Source organism: Berghia stephanieae, chromosome 5 (assembly GCF_034508935.2).
Source record: "Berghia stephanieae isolate SIO BIC M18660-M18661 chromosome 5, UCSD_Bste_1.3, whole genome shotgun sequence".
In the NCBI taxonomy this organism is placed as follows: domain Eukaryota; kingdom Metazoa; phylum Mollusca; class Gastropoda; order Nudibranchia; family Aeolidiidae; genus Berghia; species Berghia stephanieae.
Genome location: NC_088364.1, coordinates 47,058,117 through 47,077,209, shown reverse-complemented (window position 1 = coordinate 47,077,209; position 19,093 = coordinate 47,058,117). Strand labels below are relative to the sequence as shown.

Sequence of the window (19,093 nt, the reverse complement as noted above, 5' to 3'; positions counted from 1 at the left end):
ATTCGTTGCCTCAGTCCTTTGCCTATCTTCCACCAATCACCACCCATCCCACTTAATTAATCACACCCACCCCCCTTTGCCATACACTAAACGACACAGACGACCATAGAGGCAGACGACCACCTCCCTCCACTCCGCAAACCGCCCTTTCGTGTGTGAGATGGGGGGAACAGGAGGCGCACGCCTTGGACGATTCCATTATACGGGGTAAATTTCAAAATTTACTACACCATAATGATCGCAATGACAATGATCTATGATGAAGGCATGACCCCTCTTCTCTAATGGGTTATTGTTTGAAATGTATGTGACTACTAAAGATGTGTGTGTGTGTGTGTGTGTGTGTGTGTGTGTTGTGTGTCTCAAACCTAGCAAGTTGCAAGTCTGATTTTTTGTTTTCTTTTGTCCATCTCTTGTCGCCACTCCTTTCTATCGCATTGTTGTCATTTAAAATAATACAATAATATTAAAATTTCGTTTGGTGTTTTAACTAATCAAATAATATGAGTTTCATTAGTTTCTTCCTTCCAAAAAAAAACAGTTATAACGTCTGTATGTTTAAAAGGTCCAATAGAATATTTGGGGACCCCGATAGCTCAGTTGATAGAGCACTCTCTTTATACGCAAAGGGCCAGAGATCGATCCCGGGTGCAGTCGAGTTTTTTTCTGAATCCCTGTCTACTCAGCAGTGAATGGGTAGCTGGGTTTGTTAGATCTGGCGAAAAGTCACCATCGACCCCACTTATTACTTATTACTTATTACCGCATCCACCCCCTCTTATTATAACTTCACGTCTCTCTCTTACTCTTCAATGCTCGCTGCCCTCTCATGTGTGTGTGTGTGGGGGGGGGGGGGGGGTAGGAGTTGCGTGTGTGTATAAACGCCACGAACAACTCGATCAACGCCTTGGGTGATTCCAATATCTCCGTTAATGGGGATAAATTTCAAATTTTATTCACGCTAAATTATCGAAGTAACAATGAAGTACTGTGATCAAATAAAGAAGGCATCACCCCTCTTCTCTAATTAGGTTACAATTTGAAATGAGTGTGACTACTCCGTGTGTTTTACTCCTGTAGACCACGGTTTTCATCGTGTAGCGGTCTTTAACGGTTCAAGAATGAACGATCCCATGGTCCCAAAGGTCAAAACGGTCTCTCAGGAATGTTCAATGTCGAAAAGGACCGCCGGTCCTAGGACCGGTCCTTGCGGTTTTCATTTCCCAGGGACCGTAGGACCGTGGTCCTTAAGCTTGCCAAGGACCGCCCCGCACTAATTTTTACTACATGACATTTAAAAGATACTATATTCGCTCTAAAATATATTTATTTATGTATGTTTACATTGTGCTATATCTACACTATTTGTTGTTTGTTTGTACATTCAAATGTCATGCTTTATTTTAACTTTTTATCAACCTGGGTTGGCTATGTGCAATCCTTCACAATATATTTTCAAAATTCTAGTTACATTACAAATCCATTATTACAACTCTACTCTACTTTCATGTCCGATTTTTATAGCATTGCTTGTAACCGCTGTATATTTATGAATATTTTATTTTATTTTATGATATTTGATGTTTATTTTGCTTTTAATTAGCTACGTATTTTCATCAATTAGTTCATGACAGTGTATAAATCTGTGCTAATATAGCGATGAATGATGTGTAACATTCTAATAATTTCCATTCAGGATCAATAAAGTATATCTTATCTTATCTTATTAACAACCTTTTTCAAACTAAACCAAACATGGGTGGGGTCTTTTGACCTCCCACGGTGGGCGGTGTAGTGAGATATTTCAATCGCCTCAACGTTCCCAACCTCAACTTTCCCAGGATTGTAAATATTCTTAATACATCTACTCTCACGCATCGCCAAGTGTCAATAATCTCAATACATCTACTCTCACGCATCGCCAAGTGTTAATCGTTATCGCTCTAGGCACAATTAAAAAAGGTCATGTGATATAGCTACAGAGTTGAGACCGCATTGAGACTGCTTCAACTCTCACCTATGTGTGAGCCATGTGCAAAATCGTCAATGGTAACGGATACAATGGTAACGGACACATAACCCATCTAATTAGAAATTCACCAGAGTGCAGACGTTACAATTACGACACCCAGAACACGGTTGGTCTACAGTAAACCAGGCAAACCTAAATCCTGGAATATTGTTGGCTCCTTGAGATTCTCCAACTCCCGATAGAAACACTCATATTTGCTAGGACAGTGATAAAAACTCTCTCTCTCCCATTTCATCTACTTAGAGCTCACTGCTCATAGGAAACTCGAGAATTCTACTGGCGAGAACATGTGTTAAGGAGGGTCAGTAAAAGATTTACACTGTGTTACCATTAATTAATGCCAATTAAACTAGTATGTGTAGGAGTGATATTTAATATTGTGTTTCATCTGGCCGTAAGTAGACACAACCAAAAATAACAGAAATCAATAACTCATGTTATTAACAGTAATTGATGAAAACTCGTGTTATTATAAAAATATCAATTCACTATCTTTATATATATTTTTATATGTATAAGTTATTGTATATATAATATGTATGCCTTCCAAAGGAATGAATTACGTTGCGCGAACTACATTTACCAATGTGCTATCGAAAATACACGACAGTTCTATTTAGTAATTATATGCATTGATTATTATGTTCTCATGATACATATCTTCCCCATCCCACTAACTCGATGTGCCCCGTTAATTAAATTACTGATTAACACATGTAAATAGTGATGATGTCAAGGGTATTAATTGATATCCCTCACAACCCCACTATCCATAGGATTATTTAAAATGTTGCAACATAGTCAAAGATTTGCTCCTGTATTTTCACAGATCGGTTATTAATCAAACCTACATCGGGGTACAGACTGAACCTACATCCTGTGACAGACCAAGCCGAACAGCCAACCATGCAACAGGTCACCTACTAATCATGGCTACAAAATGAGACAGAGTGGAATTCTAGCTAGCTGTTGACTGAAACTACTGAATCAGAACAGCTACTATCAGATATAACGGAAAAACCTTCGCGCCGCCCAGACGCCTCTAAAGACAAGCCCACTCAGTAACAAAATGAATAGTTTGTGATACGGGATGAAGATTAATACCCATAGTATAAATTTAATTAATTAAAATCAGCACTATTATTCTTTGGCTAATTATGTGTTAACCTGTTATCGTATGAGGCAATTCTGTTGATTTATATTAAAAATACTTTTTCTTTAACGGGGATTAATATACTTACCTTCTGAACCTACCTATCCCTATATAACGTGCCAATACTCTACCACTACTTCTATTACCTATTTCTTTAAACCTAAAACATTCTCTTACTATCAGTCAAGTGTCAGAAGCTTTGCCCGACAATAAAAGGTAAAAATAAAAGCGGGACCAGACACTAGTCTATGGGGAAACTATTTGACTCCTATCTGTCTACTCTGACATGGCGGCTTTTTGAGAAAAAAAATCCCAAATTTTGCAAGCTAAAAACAGCAAAATTTGCAACAAAAAAATTGCAAAAATTTTGCAAAAAGTTGCGATTAATTTTCCTGATAACCCATAATTCGTTCATGAAAGAGAAAGGTATTTGTTTGTTTTTAAGGGTTTCACGGCGCTTGCAACAAATGTAAGGTCATATCAGCGTCAGTAAAAAGGAAGAAAATGGGATCTAGTAAAAAGTTCTAGAATTACAATTAAAGTACCCAAGAAAAAGGAAGAACACGCTATCGGTGTACTTATTTTGAGATTATCTAACTGTTTCATCCTGACACAAGCACAGGTCCCCCAGTGATGATAATGAAAATTTGTCAAAAAGGAGAATATTGATGAATCGTCACCATGTCACTCAGACAGCGAGAAATCGAGGATTAAACTATCAATTTGTTAAAATTGAACAGTTTTGCCACTTTATTAGCTGAAACACCTGCTTCAATGTGTCCAACAGCGCGACCAAGTGATTCTAAATTAGATCTTGGCATTGTCAATAAATTGTGTAATAAATGATTTAAGTTGGGGTTTTTTCTGAGTTGAAAGAAGTCGAGCAAGACAACACGTGAAAATCTTTTAGCTCTGCATTTTTCTTGCAAATAGTAAGTTATAAAAAGTTTAAAACAGCACTCATAAAGCTCTTTGGTCATGTAGTCCTACTCTATGATACGCGAAGAAGAAGGAAGACGAGGAAATATTTGATGATAAGGGAGATATTGTTGTGAATGAAAGATGAGAAAATGAACAACAAAACGAGAGAAACTGAGTTCACTCAAGGTTTATTGGTGGCTTTATTTATACACATTAAACACCACAGGCTTTCACGAGAATGATTTGATGGCATTACAACCTTTTGCTTTACTGATATTTTAGGTTCTCCGCGGTAATGGAGCTGAAAAGATATAATAATTTTATCTTTTTAGTCAAAGTGTACGATAAAAGTCAATTCAACAGAATATATATATATATATATATATATATATATATATATATATATATATATATAATATATATATATATATAATGTAAATTTTCACTCACATTTTTATATATATATGTATAATATGGGTGCTTTAAATATATATACATATATATATATATATATATATATATATATATATATGTGTGTGTGTGTGTGTGTGTGTGTGTGTGTGTGTGTCTGTCTGTGCATGACATAATCTGTCGGAAGGTGAAAATTTTGGATTTGCATTTCTTTCATTTTCTGAAAGCATATGCTCAACAGAGCATTTTAATCTTTATTTGAAGTAAATTGGGTGATTTTTCATGAAGTTATGGTCAGATGTATGGGAAAGGTATCCAGCAACTTTTCTCAAATTTCATACTTTTTCAACTTGACTAGCTGCAAAAAACCATTAAGAAGTGAAATTAAGCTTTGATATTTCCCGAAGATGTACAAAAAGGGTTGATGTAATCATTTATGACAAGAACTCAGTTTTGATTAAACTTGACCTTCTAACTAAACTTGGCAATATCTCAATTCGAAGCTTTTCACCATCCGACTGATTATGTCATTCACTGAAACATATATATATATATATATATATATATATATATATATATATATATATATATATATATATATATATACAGAATGGAATACTATATTTTTCTATGACCTTCCATAGTGGGCAGGGAGGTACAAACTGTGTTTTCTATCCCCGTATATCTGTTTTCCAACTTGCATTCTGTCTTTGTCTTGGAATGAGAGTACTTGGTTTTGTCCAGGCCCTGGCCGGAGTCCTGGCTGGGAGGGAAACAGTCAGATGCATAGTTATTGTTTTGAGAGATTATTTTTATTTTCCTTGTAAATCATCTCTCTGTTATGTATTATTATATTATTTGTTATTTTGAATTTATAATGTAAGCATTTGAGTGTGTTCCTCTTAGTGGGGGGTCGTGCTTGTGTCCAGATGAGACTTATTTGTGATCTCAAACTAAGTACATTGATGGTATGCTCTTAGAATCTACATCTGATCCCTATTTGTTTCCAGCTCCCCTTTGTCTTACTTTATCTTGGATGCTTTAATTGTAATTCTAGAACTTTTTACTATCCCATTTTCTTCCTTTTTACTGGTGCTTATATAACCTAAATGTGTTCCAAGGCCGTAATACCCTTAAAAACAAACACACATATATTTTTCTATTACATTGTCACACCCTTTGCACTGAAAATATCTGACTATTCAACAGTGTAAGAAAACATAAAGACAGAAACCTACCCGCTAAAAAAACAAAAAACAAAAAAAAACAACAACAAACAAACAAACAAACAAACAAAAACAAAAACAACTAAAACCCCCCCACCCCCCCCCCCCCCCCCTCCCAACAAGTAAAGTAAAAAAAAAAACAACCCAAAACAACAAAAAAGATAAGAATCCAATACAACGGTATACAAGCTCATGACTGTGTTCGAATATTAGACCTGCAAATATGTACAAGGAGTTATAAAGCAAAGAGACTGAACATATGGAGAACTCTAATCATTCTACTGCAATGTTCTTTAGACTATAGATGGAATGAAGTTGACGTCACATAGGTCTTTGTTATTGTGTTTTGCCATCCGCGTTTATGAGTAATTCTCACTAAACTGTATTAACCAGACTATATACGTTCATGGTTACACATAGTTTTGTGTGTTGGTCCGTTATACTCCCGGATGGCAATGTTGTGAACTTCTTAGCCAAGCGCATACTATCTATAAACGGTCCCTCGTTTGAGACCCACTGTGCCACAAAAGAACACTTCATCCACATAATATGGATTATGTCACACGAAAAGAACTTTTCCATCCTGTACCCCCCGTTTCTTGGACCCTTTACTGTAATACCGGGTTTCTGTTACATGAAAAGAACAAACCACAAACAGACCTTGTTTCTGAAAGAGCGTCATCACCAACATGTCTGGTTTCTGGCACACGAAAAGAACAACTCCTTGCTTTCTAAGACATGATAGAGCACCGGTATACAAATATTTGGTTTCTGACACACAAAAGAGCACATTTGCATGCACACATGCGCCTTAACACTCATGTCTGATTTTTTAACACACACAATAGGGATTTTACACTCATGCATGGTCTCTCTCTCTCTCTCTCTCTCTCTCTCTCTCTCTCTCTCTCTCTCTCTCTTTCTTTCTCTCTCTCTCACACACACACACACACACACACAAACACACGCACACACAAACAAAGCGCCTATACATTCATGCATGGTTTTTGACAAGAGCAACATCCTTTTTCTATATACCTGGTTTCTGACACACGAAAGAACGTTTGGATCTACAGGGATTCTGTCTCCATTTGCCTCTTTTGCTTTGTATCATCTCAACGCAGGTTCTCTTTGGGTCGGCCTTTGGTCTTCTAATCCAAGCTTTGTACTCTGCCTATTTACATTATGAAAACGTGCAAGATATCGTTAGTAGGATTATTACTAATTATCACGTAATTACAAAAGATTTTGCTTCTAACAAATTAAAAAGACATTTTAGGGAAGTTTTATACCATCTCCTTAACAACCATAGGAAAATCGTCACTTTCATTACGATACATCCATCTTTCCCATTCATATTTCTTTTGCATATCACAAAAATTGAAGATTCTTTTTCGTCCTATGGTTTTGTGAACTTAATGCCATGTTGTACAGCTTGTTTTGCCGAACAAAATGATGTGTAGCATATAGTTATTCCGTTTGAGTTTGAGTTTAAAGAATAAATTATATGTTGAATGGCTATGACGTTTCGGGAAAAATCGGGAAAATGATCGGTTAGGGGAGAGTTTAATGTGACGTATGTCAATTTACATTATAAAATTTCAAAATTAAGATATTCTAATAATTATGAGAAACCTATTAACTTCAAAGACTAATGTTATAGCGGATTTATCTACTATTTCTTAGTTTTATTATGTATTATTTAAAGTGGCTTGTGTTGATGTAAAGCGAAAAGAGCCCATCGACGGACATTAGAGAGTCCATGATTTAATCCTAAATAAATGATACATAAATATTTGATAAAATAAATGAGAAGCAATTCATACTGGACCACCAGCTTAGAGAGAGAGAGAGAGAGAGAGAGAGAGAGAGAGAGAGAGAGAGAGAGAGAGAGAGAATGTGTGTGTGAGAGGTTTGCGAGCTCAGTGTTTGTGTGTTTTCTCTCTCTCTCTCTCTCTCTCTCTCTCTCTCTCTCTCTCTCTCTCTCTCTCTCTCTCTCTATCTCAAACAGGGTGCCGTAGCAGTTGGGTTCCGGATTTGGCTCTCCGACACCGTGACATTTTTATTCTCTGTTGTCATCTGACATTTCTCAATTTCCTTTGAAATATGCCTGCATTTTAAATGATGCATTACTATTTTTATTATTTTTGTTATTAGAAGGGTTTTGAGCCCGAAACGTTTCATGTTTGGTATATTGTTCGTGTTTGAAGCTGTTATATTAATTTTTGTTCATTACTTGTTACAGTCCATAGCTTCTAGCAGCTTACTATCACTTTGAAATATATCCCACTTTCTGCCTTTTCCAACGCTTGTTTTACCCCAAATGTCATCGTTTCTGATTAATTTAAATTAATGTGTTACAATAATTCCTCCATTTGCTTTTCATTATGGCCTTAAAGTCTCGCATGCTCAACACGTAGGACGAGATTTGACGTCCCAGTAACAAATTGTTTCCTACATTTGAACAGGGTGTATATGAGCAAAGAGCATTTCCCAAGGACTCAACTTTGCACCGGCACCAGCGGGGCTTTAACCAGTGGTCTAAAGATCCAAGAGTGAGTGTAACCCATCAGGACAACAAAAACTACAAAATTACCGGATTCTCCTCGTTCAACCAGCTAAATTGTCCGTCCTTCTTTTTGTCTTTGAGGCCGATCCAGTATTTACCTTTCTTTGTCATCAGATCTGGAACCATTTTTTTTTCATGATTGGGATGATGGGGTCATAATTATATATATATATATATATATATATATATATATATATATATATATATATATATATATATATATATATATATTATGTATGTATATATAAATTATGCCTTTTCCGCCACAACATCATAAGACATCGTCGCCTAGGCATTCCACGAAGGAATATAGATAACTCATCAAACAAGATGTCTGATGTCAACAGGAATCACCCATGTTGTCCAAGTGAGCAAATTGAGGGTTCATAATCTTGCTCAAGGGAAAAAAAAGAAAGTGCCTGAAGCGGGGCTCGAACCCGGGTCCTTCCGGATCACAGTGCAATGCCTTAACCACTCGGCCACATATATATATATATACTGCAGTCCGGATCCATAGCGTACTAAGTTATGCTGAGAAATGCATTAAACATTGTTATTTTCAGATTGATTGGGTATTACATTTAAAATCAATAAACAAATTAATACAGAAAATAATATCCTTTAAAAGAAAAGACATTTAAACAGAAAGCAAGAGAATGAGAATTAAATGAATATTTCTTTCATTTTTACAGCTATGGCTGATTATATAATCATTTGCTTAAATATCAAAAGCATTTTAAAACAATTTGATAGCCTTTGATCAAGTTGATCTAGAGTTGCATAATAATCAGATACGAAATGATATAATGTCCTGCGGTATCTTATACTTTATATCTTACTTTACCTTCTTAAAGGATAACCAGGAAAATATATTATTATAATATCTTATATTTGACGTAATATTGAAAGAATCTTAGGTAAATCACCTTTGTTTTTTATTATAACAAATATTAATAATACTCGTATCTTGATGATTTCAAATCATTTTCATAAAGTAGTCAACGAAACCAGTGTTAATTATATCGAAATGAATGCCATTCCAAATACAGTATTAACTATACGACGAACAAAAGAATATTATTGTCTAAATCAAGTTTTGTACCTTGAAATATAAATATAAAATTTAAATGTGTCACCTCTTGTAAAAGCAACATGGAAATATGATAATGAATTTATAATATTAAAAATGATTTGAAAAATACAATTCTGTCCTCTCAAGTCACGCGACAGTTTTTAAAAATTTAAGTCCATAAGTCTCCATTATTTTCAACATAGCCTAATTTCATAAATTATTCGCCAGCTTACCTTTGATAAATTTCCTGAATCTACCATTACCAATCTCTACCAGGTCTCCACGAGCAGTCTTGCAAGTCCTTCTTGCAGCTTTCCACGTCTTCTTGGCATCGAATAGTTTTACACAGGTAGGTCCTCCAGCGTAAAATATCCATCCATTTTCACCACACTGTCTTCCTGCTGTTTGTTTTAAAAATTAAAATGCTATTATAATATATGACCCTTCGTGTCAAGCTAGTGTTATGTCGGAAAGTTCTAGATGAAAAAAAATATTGATTGTAAAATCAAAATTATCAAATGAGAAAATTTGACCTTTTGAGGCTGAAGACACGAAACTTCCCAATTAAGGTATCACTTTTAACGAAGATTTCACAAGAAGTTATTTTTGAAATTCAATTGCATAAATTTTCCACCAACCTAATACCCTTTTGTGACATTGGTCACGTAAGTCTTATAAGACCAGACCTTCCGACCACAACGAAAAAGCTGTAGACCAACAAATTTTCTGCTCCAACTACAGAGCTAAAAAAAAAAAAAATGAAAAAAAAATTGTTTATTTCATTATAAATCCTTGAAAAAAAAAATTTGCTCCCAGGCAAATCCAGTGTATCCATAAAGTCTTTCCCTGATTCCAGAGAAATATTATTCTTAAACCATTATAGATACTTGCATCTGGTTTTCATCATCTGCTAAGGAAAAGTCATACATTTATACCCACTAGCCATAAGTCCTCATTACGCCACCCAATTTACAGAAATCAACATGAACTTAAAAGAATTCATTTTTCTCTCCGTTTATTTCGGAATAGCAACAATGCGATAAAAAAATCGTTTGGTTGTGTTCCGCAAACTGGGCTATGAAAGGTTGTTGAGCTACCGATGACGATATTGTTTCATGCAATCACATTACCCAAAAATATTTGTATCGCACTTTTGCCACTTCGAAAAAGGAGACAAAAATGATGGCTTTTAAGTTCATGTTGATTTGACTAAATTTGGTGATGAAATGTGGTCGATGATTAATGAGCATAAATGTATGGCTTTTCCTGAGAAGATGGTGAAAACAGGATGCAAATATATATAACGGTTGATGAATAATTAGTCTTTGAAATCAGGGAAAGACTATGGATACCAGGTATTTTTAGAACTTTGGATTGTTACTCAATCCTATTGAGAACAAATTGGCAATTTCATAGACTGCATACAATTTGATTAATTATTTTCCTCCAAGAAAACTCTAACAATCTTTAAACATTCGAATAGGCAAGTCTACTCATAACGCCAAATCCAAAGTTAAAAAAAAAGGCTTTACATTCTTTCGTATTGGTATATAAGGATGGCTAACTGTTCAATCACTATTATATCACTGGTGAAAACTTTGAGTAAATTAACTAAAGAAGCAACAGTTTGGAATGAATAGCATAAAAACACGAGTCAAAGTGATACTAAGCTTCTAGAAGCTGTGGACTATAAAAAGTAATAAGCAAAAATGAATATAGCAGCTTCAAAAAAAGTTCAAAATACCAAACAAGTTTCGGGGTCTAAACCCTTCTTCATCCAACAACAAAGACCCCCCAATAAAAATATAAATACATTACTAAATAAGCAGACCGACGACATAGAAATTTTCAGCACGTTCCCTTTGTAGAAGATAAATCTTCCGAAATGGATTTTTATTAATGTATTTATGTTTTTATTGTTAGTTTTTTGGGGTTTTGTTGTTTGTTTTTTTTGGCTGAAGAAGGATCTTGAGCCCGGCACGCTCCGTGTTTGGTATTTCGTTGTTTTTTTTTCTATTTAAAAAGCTGTTATAGCATAAAAACCTAGACATTTGAGATACAAGAAATAAAACAAAAGTGAACAACAGGCTATCAGGAAAGTGCCAAGAAAATAAGGACGAGATTCAAATCTGGGAAGAACCGGAATATTTTATCTGAACCCTCTCTCCACTAATCAAAGACTGATAGTTGGTGGTAAAGCGCTAAATAACAGTGTTTTTTTTTTTTACGAATAGGGCCAATTATTAGTCTGAAAAACTATTTCTACTGCTCGGTAATGGGAGAGAGTTAATATTCCAAGGGGCTATTAAGAGATTATGTGGTCTAGTGGTATGACACTCGCTTATCGGATTGGAAGGTCCTGGGTTCGAAACTCGCTCGGCGCATTCTCTCACCATACTCAGGTGCAAAATAAATACATGGCCGTTAACAGCGTTGTTCCTGTCCGAAAAAAAATTTGCAATATCGCCTAACAGGTGACATGTCTCGTTATACATGTTAAGTGTAGCTGTTGGTCAAGGACCCATTGTAAAGCGCTTTGAGCACGTTAAGTGGATATTGCTCTATATAAAAGCTCAAGTTATTTAATTACAAGCAGGGGTTTGGATGGGATAATAGTATGCGAGGCATGATTTATCTGTACACAACTAGGTCTATGTGCACGAGGGTTAAAGCAAATCCTTGGTAACTTGGTTTTTATAATTATAGGTGAATTGTTTGAGAATCTTTATAAAAGAATTGCTTACAGGGGGGTGGAGGAGGTGTTATCCTTGGTGGTTCTACTTGAGGCTCTGGTGGAAAAGTTATCCGTGACACTTCTGGTCGCTGCCTTGGTCGTAATGCTCGGTTGTTCCTATCAGGAGCCCTTCTCCTAGCTGTATTAAGGCGTTCATTAACAAGGAAAGAATAGCATATACAAGGTGGTTTTAAAAGTATTGTCTGCATTAATATCATATCTTACATCTACAGTTGTGACGATAGCTTCCGATAACTCAACGAAAGACGGCTGGTCTTGGGGGCAATCGATATTTTTCCTACATACTCTCCCAGTAGTGAATGAGTATGGGTTGGGGGGGGGGGGGGCTGTCTGTTAGGTCTGACAGATTACAGTTTTGACCAAAGGGTAGCAAGCAAATATTACAGAAATCTGAAGGAATCCCGGCTCATGGGTTCTGCATCAATCTGCTAATCTTTATATAAAATTGATTCATAATGATAAAAGTATTCCAAAGGCGTGACCACTGTTTGAGCGCCTATTAAATAAAAATGAGCCAAGAATTCTGAAAAGTATTTTGATATACAATTTAAACTATCAAGGAATATTATATTTAAACATTTTATTCCAGTTTGATACAAGCAGACCCACTCGTAATTATTATTTTTATTATTATTATCATTATTATTATTATTATTATTATTATTATTATTATTATTATTATCATTATTATTATTATTATTATTATTATTATTATTATTTATTTATTTATTATTATTATTATTATTATTATTATTATTATTATTATTATTATTATTATTATTATTATATTATTATTATTATTATTATTATTACTTGATTGATTGATTTATTTAAACAAAAATTACATTATTTTTAATCGAAGACCAACTATTTCTGTGCGCAATGATTCTTCAATGCTCCATCCAGCTTACAGACAGACACCCAAACAACAATTTCATTCCACATCAAGACAGGCTAAGTCCCACACAGGCTTATTAAACCAAATATTTCTTTTAGAAACGGGAAAACGTTTTATTAACGAAGACCAGTGGCCACCCCAATACCCTAATCCTACATGTTATGTTTGTAAGGTTTACTAAATGAGAACGTCTATTTAAACAATACTGTTCCATTCACACAAGAGGACTAAAGAAAAAAAAAACGATTCGTGTAATGAAATAAACGTGCAAAACAAAAAACAAAAAAAAAAAAAAAAGGGGGGGGGGGCAGGGAAGCAATCACATCATTTTTATCTCAGGGTGTTAGTTGTGTGGGTCAGAAATCATTGATTCTCGATATTTAAAAAAAGGGTGGGGGATTTGTTTGCTTTGGTTTGAGTTTAACAACAATGATACTCTAGCAATTTGAGTTTTCAGATTTAATTCACATTGGTTTGAAATATTTCGAAAAAGCTGTTGAACTTTCAAATAAAAAGATTTTTGTTGTTGTTCTATCTATGATAAGTACATATTTTGATTTGTTAAATCTGCCATGCTAAATATATGAAATGTCTCTTGTTGATGGATAGAAGATGTACTACTTACCAAAAGCTTGGGTCGTCATTAGACCAAATATCAACAGACGGATAACAAAGGCCATGGCTGCCTGTTTAAAAAGTATAAATTCTTTTATCTTGTCATAAGGGCAATACCAAAAAAATGAAAGAAAATTAGTAAATAAAATGAAATAGTAAAGTCGAAACTTGTCACTATCACAAGACATATAAATCTTAAAAGTGGATTATAATACAGTACCAGACAAACACAGAAAAGCAGAAGAAGAAAAAACGAGCTTATTCACAAAATCAACCTTCCTCAATTGGGGATTAAACGTATAAATATTGCAACTACGCTATAGAGGTTATTTGAAAGTTAAGAAAACCCTAGATCTACTCTAATACTCCTTACAAATAATATTGTGTAAAAGAAATGACATAGATAAATCTAAGCGAAAAACGTATAAAACAATACGGCCATTCTCTGAAAGAACACGTATTTAAAATTTTGAACAGAAAACTCGTTCTTCAAATATCGATCAATCAAAATGGCCCTCATTTTGGCTAAAATCTCTCAAACCTGGGACTTGACGGATGTGAGAGGGGTTTTTGTCTCCCCAGAATACGGTAACATTGTGATAAAATGATCGAGTTCCAAGTTCAAGTTCTAAAAGGGACGGTGTCCATCACCGTAAATCTTGTTGTTTATATCTATCACTTCACACGAATCCCTGTTACTCTAGTCATTTATTCCTCATGTGTATATAGTGTATGAGGAATACGCATTGAAATGATGTGGGGTCTTCGATTTCTAGTCTTGTGATACCCCTGTATATATTTGTTTTTGTTCTTCCAAATGGCGGATGAATTTGTCGATGTGATGAAGCCCGGCGGAATATCTGTTTTTGGCATGTTTTTTTTTAAATGGATGATGTCTGGAAGGTTTATGGCTGAATGTTTGCTTTTGACAGTTTTGTGAAATAGATGTATTCACGCATTTTCTTTATGAGGTTGGTGTATTGGCCGTCTATTGTGTCCAGAGCTGCCGTCACACGACCTAGTTCTGTCTTGCTGCAATGTGTGGCAAAATCTTGCAGCTGCTCTCTAAATGATTTCAGTGGCTTTTATGTCCTTCGTCTTGTTTGGGTCCCATGTAGTACAGGCATCATCCAATATAGCTCTGAAACGTTGAGTATATGTTGTGTTTCTGCCTTTTCGGGGCATTGATGACGATTTCTTTCTTTTTTTTTCTCTCTCTCTTTTTTATATTAGTGTTTTGTAGACCTTTGTCATTTGGCGAATATAATGATATCATTGCAGGTTATTATTTAGATGGACTCCAAGGTATGCTATACTTTTTGAGTGTTTCAGGTTTGCCCGGGATTTTGTAACCTTAGCTCAATGAGTTTTTCTTTGTAGTAATTGATATCACAGAGCAATTTTCATGATGGTAATTCATTTGTCACATGTTTGACCATTGTATAGGTGACTGTAAATCAGACTCAAAACCTTTGCATCGTTATAATCTCCTAATCGCCTGAATAAGAGACTATTGCAAATAATTTCAAACTTAAACGATGAGATCTATCAAATCATTTATGAAAATGAGGAAGCAAAGTGGTCCCACCCAATACAGTACCCTAACGCACTTCATTAAATGCACTCAACAATTTCAACTTGCTTTCCCGTCCGATCACAAGGACAATTTTTAAACCAAGTATGTACTAGTTGTGACTCGTGAGGTTTTAGTGAAACTAATTCATCAACTTTCCTGTTGTGTATTCGTCGTATTCCAAGTTCTGAAAAAAAGGTCGTTTGTGTGGCACACTAGTATTGACGACTTTTAAAAAATCAAGTATAGTAAATCTGTTTGTTTCTGTGCATCTAACGCTTTTGTTATTTGTTGAAATGTATCGATGAGGTGGGTCTCACATGATCTATCCTTCCGAAAACCATATTGCTAGTCAACTAGTATGTGATGGTGGTCAAATTGATCAATAATATTCTGGAATAGAATAATATACTCTAGTATCTTACAAGTAACCGATGTTATTGAAACGGACCCATAATTCGAGGATATATATATATATCCTGTTGGTCTTTTTGTAGATTGCAGTATTTCTAGTATGTTTCCAATCATTTGGGACCTATCCTCTGGCGAGACATTGTTGGAATAAGATGCAAAGGTATGAAACTTTTTCATCGGAATATTCTTTCATGAATCGTGTTTGAATCGAATGAAGCCCCTGCGTTTTCGAGGGATTGGGGTCTCTTTTAGTTGTTTGATAACACCCTCTGATTGCTTTTATTGGCATAGTTGGTACGGTATATTGCTATAGTCCATGTGTGGCAATGTTTGATCTCCTATGTTCCTTTTGGAAACAAAAAGTTCATGTTAATGCTATTCCTGGTGTTATAACATTGTAAAGTTGTCTTTTCCAATATCACGCTGTGACTATAGTGTCATATATTATGTCCTTTTGTGGCGATATCTCCGTAATGGATGTTGGGACTGTTGTGCTGTGAAGACCTGATTTAGTTTGTGATTAAAAAATAACAGGCGTAATAGATTTTCCTTGTCAATCGTATCTTGGCAAAGAGAGACACAAAGAGAGACCCGTTCTCAAATGAACCGGGATCGATCGTGTTAGTTCTCGCAATAGACTAGCGTCTTATCGAAAGGGTAGCACGCTTACAGTTCCATAGGTGGTCGGTCGTATGTCTGTGAAGGACGACTTTGCTAGTGGGTCAGTTTGTTCGATGTTAGCTCCTATATGATGGTTAGGAAAATGATTAACATCTTTAAGAGCTAGAATTTTACAAATCATTTAATTTTGATGTATCATCTATTCAAGGCCCGTTTTTAAAAAAAAAGTAGTACTATACATATGTCGTGTAGATTTTCAAAATAAGCTATAAATATAGTTATACGTTTCTCAAATGAAGTAAATTTACAATCTAATATGACATCATTGCTTCATATCACATCATATTGTATTACATCATTTATCATTTTATTATTTCATTTCGTTTTATATTCTGCCATATTGTAGGTACTATATTCTTCATTGCAGTCCGAGTTATAAATATATATTTGTCTTGGTAAATATATTCACAAATAATTGGCAACAAGTGTAGGCCAATATGAGATAAGATTAACATCTTATAACTGACAGGCATAGGTAGAAAAGAATTAAAATACCTCTTTTTCCCACGAATCTGACAATTCTTAAAACACTTAAAAACTCACCCTTGAATTATAAAGCTCGATTCAAAACAATTTTGGAAAGCAATCTTTAAATAATAACGTCTGGGCAATAAACAACAATTTATATTAATGTTTTAATATATAGATTGACTGGCAGTAATGGTTTAGCAGTTTAATTAAATTCCATTGGTGCAAGATTGACGAATCATAAAAGATACACTAGTCGTAAAGCACGTTTCCAGTGTTAAATACCAGGCGTTACCATTTGATTCTTGTGGTTAAAACTAGAAAGCAAAGCCAGTAAAGAAAAGAGGATTTAATTCCCCATCCATGAATTTAAGAGAGATTATCATTATATCATTTTCATTATGCCAACATTTACAATCTGACATGAGCCTCACCCAATGCCCAAGGCCTGCTATGACCTCACAGGTTGCCATGGTGTATTTTGGCCCCATCCATGAAGACAAGAGAGATCAGCATTACTTCATAATATTCATTATGCCTACATCACCATTTATCATGGTGAATTTTTGTAACCAAACAGTGGCTGTATGGTCTTGTTGTAAGGCACTTGCTGTCGGACCGAAAAGTCCAGGGTTCGAGCTCAAAGCGACACATAGTTGAGTCATTGGAAAAGATTCGTTAACAGCGTTGTCTCTTTGGGAAATAATTGTAATATCGCCTTTCAGGCGTCATGTCTCGCCCTACATGTTAAGTGTTGCTGTTTGCTAAGGACCTCTTGTAAAGCGCTTCAGTTGATGTTGTGTTATACACATTTGTAACCAAAAATACAAAGACTCAAGTTAAACGATTTGACAACTCTTTTTAACTTGGAAAAAATATAAAATCAAACGACTGGCGTTTCTCATAAAAGTAAGAGAAACATCTGCTGCGTGGTCTAAAATGTATTATAATTTTATGGTGATGGAACAACGGGCTTTTCAGTTATTGGATGCCATCAATCATTAATAATAAATAAGTCGTGGATGTCAGTTTAATTCCTAAGTAATGAGCTTGCTGTGAACTCTTTATTAAAAATATGTCTAACACATCGCTATCACCACCATCATCAAATATTTTTGTAATATACACTCGAGTAAGGTTTCCTCGAACATGGATTCTTCGAACACATAGTTTCCTCGAACTCATTCGAATGTCCCGATTTTTGTCATTATTTTTTGTACACACGTTCCTCAAACTGTTTTGCATGCCCCGAGGAGTGCGAGGAAACCTTGCTCGAGTGTATAAATTAAATTATCAATAGACAAATAGATGAAGAATACATTAATAACTAATAACAAACAATGAATCTAAAATATTCTGTCAACACTAAAATTTAATTATCTGTGATAAATGTGGCCTTTTGTCGGAAACTTCTTTACATTTAGAAAATAGAGAGCGATCAAGAGAATAAGACTGTAAATTGAGGACGTAGGTTCGAACTTAGATTTAAGAATTTACATTATTCTCTTCTTAAAACATCTCTCATTAACCCCTCTCATTTGCTGACATGGACAACATAGGCGATTTGTTCGTGTTAAGATGACACGTTTCTTTGATGGATTATCTATAAGAGAGTAGCATCTTTTCATTGTGTATTGGAACATTTTCAATGTTTAAAATTGACGGATTCGTCGAACGTCATTCAACTAATGAGTTGTCATATCTGACAAATCTTGCCCCTTCTCTAAAGTTTTTATACTTTTATGATAATATGCTTTTGTTTGGGTCCTGAGTAGATTAACCAGATTATTCTGGTATTACTTGACGAGTGAAGTTATAGCTATCTGTGATAATCTTAAAAAACAAACATTTCTGGACGTTGTTTTTGTAGCCAAGCGCTCTTATGGTAATTGGGATTATATCATTATCATCATCATCATCATCATCAACAACAACAACAACAACAGCAACTTTTCCTTCTCTCCTTCCGTTTCTTCTTAATTTCTTCCCCTCCCCCATCCTCTTCATCCCCCTCTGCGTCTTCCTCTTTTTCCTCCTCACCATCCTCCTCCTCCTTCCCCTCCTTCTTCGTCTCACCCTCCTCCTCCTCCATCTCCCTACCCTCCGCCTTATTCTTCATCTTCTCCACCTTCTTCTTTTTCAGTACCTCCAAGTTCAAAATTGTTGGGAAATGTTTTTTATCTTTGGAATAAAAATCAGTTATTAAAGACTTTTTTCTTTCGAGCGCAAACAGCAGAGCACCAATGTATCAATAATCGTATTATGGCGTTAAGCGTACCTTTCTTGGTGGAATAAAAGAGCAGCA

General features: G+C 35.0%; 1 protein-coding gene across 1 annotated transcript; it reads right to left on the bottom strand.

The window, feature by feature from the left end:
- Window positions 1-4,286: 4,286 nt before the first annotated feature.
- Window positions 4,287-13,723, bottom strand: LOC144974146 (snaclec macrovipecetin subunit beta-like). Its single transcript, XM_078917053.1, has 6 exons — window positions 13,663-13,723; window positions 12,129-12,257; window positions 9,618-9,785; window positions 8,340-8,428; window positions 6,782-6,917; window positions 4,287-4,407 (listed from the first exon to the last, which is right to left on the bottom strand). Exons 1-6 carry the CDS (start codon window positions 13,715-13,717, stop codon window positions 4,385-4,387), a joined length of 600 nt encoding a protein of 199 aa, XP_078773179.1. The 5' UTR covers window positions 13,718-13,723; the 3' UTR covers window positions 4,287-4,384.
- Between the last annotated feature and the right edge of the window lie 5,370 nt (window positions 13,724-19,093).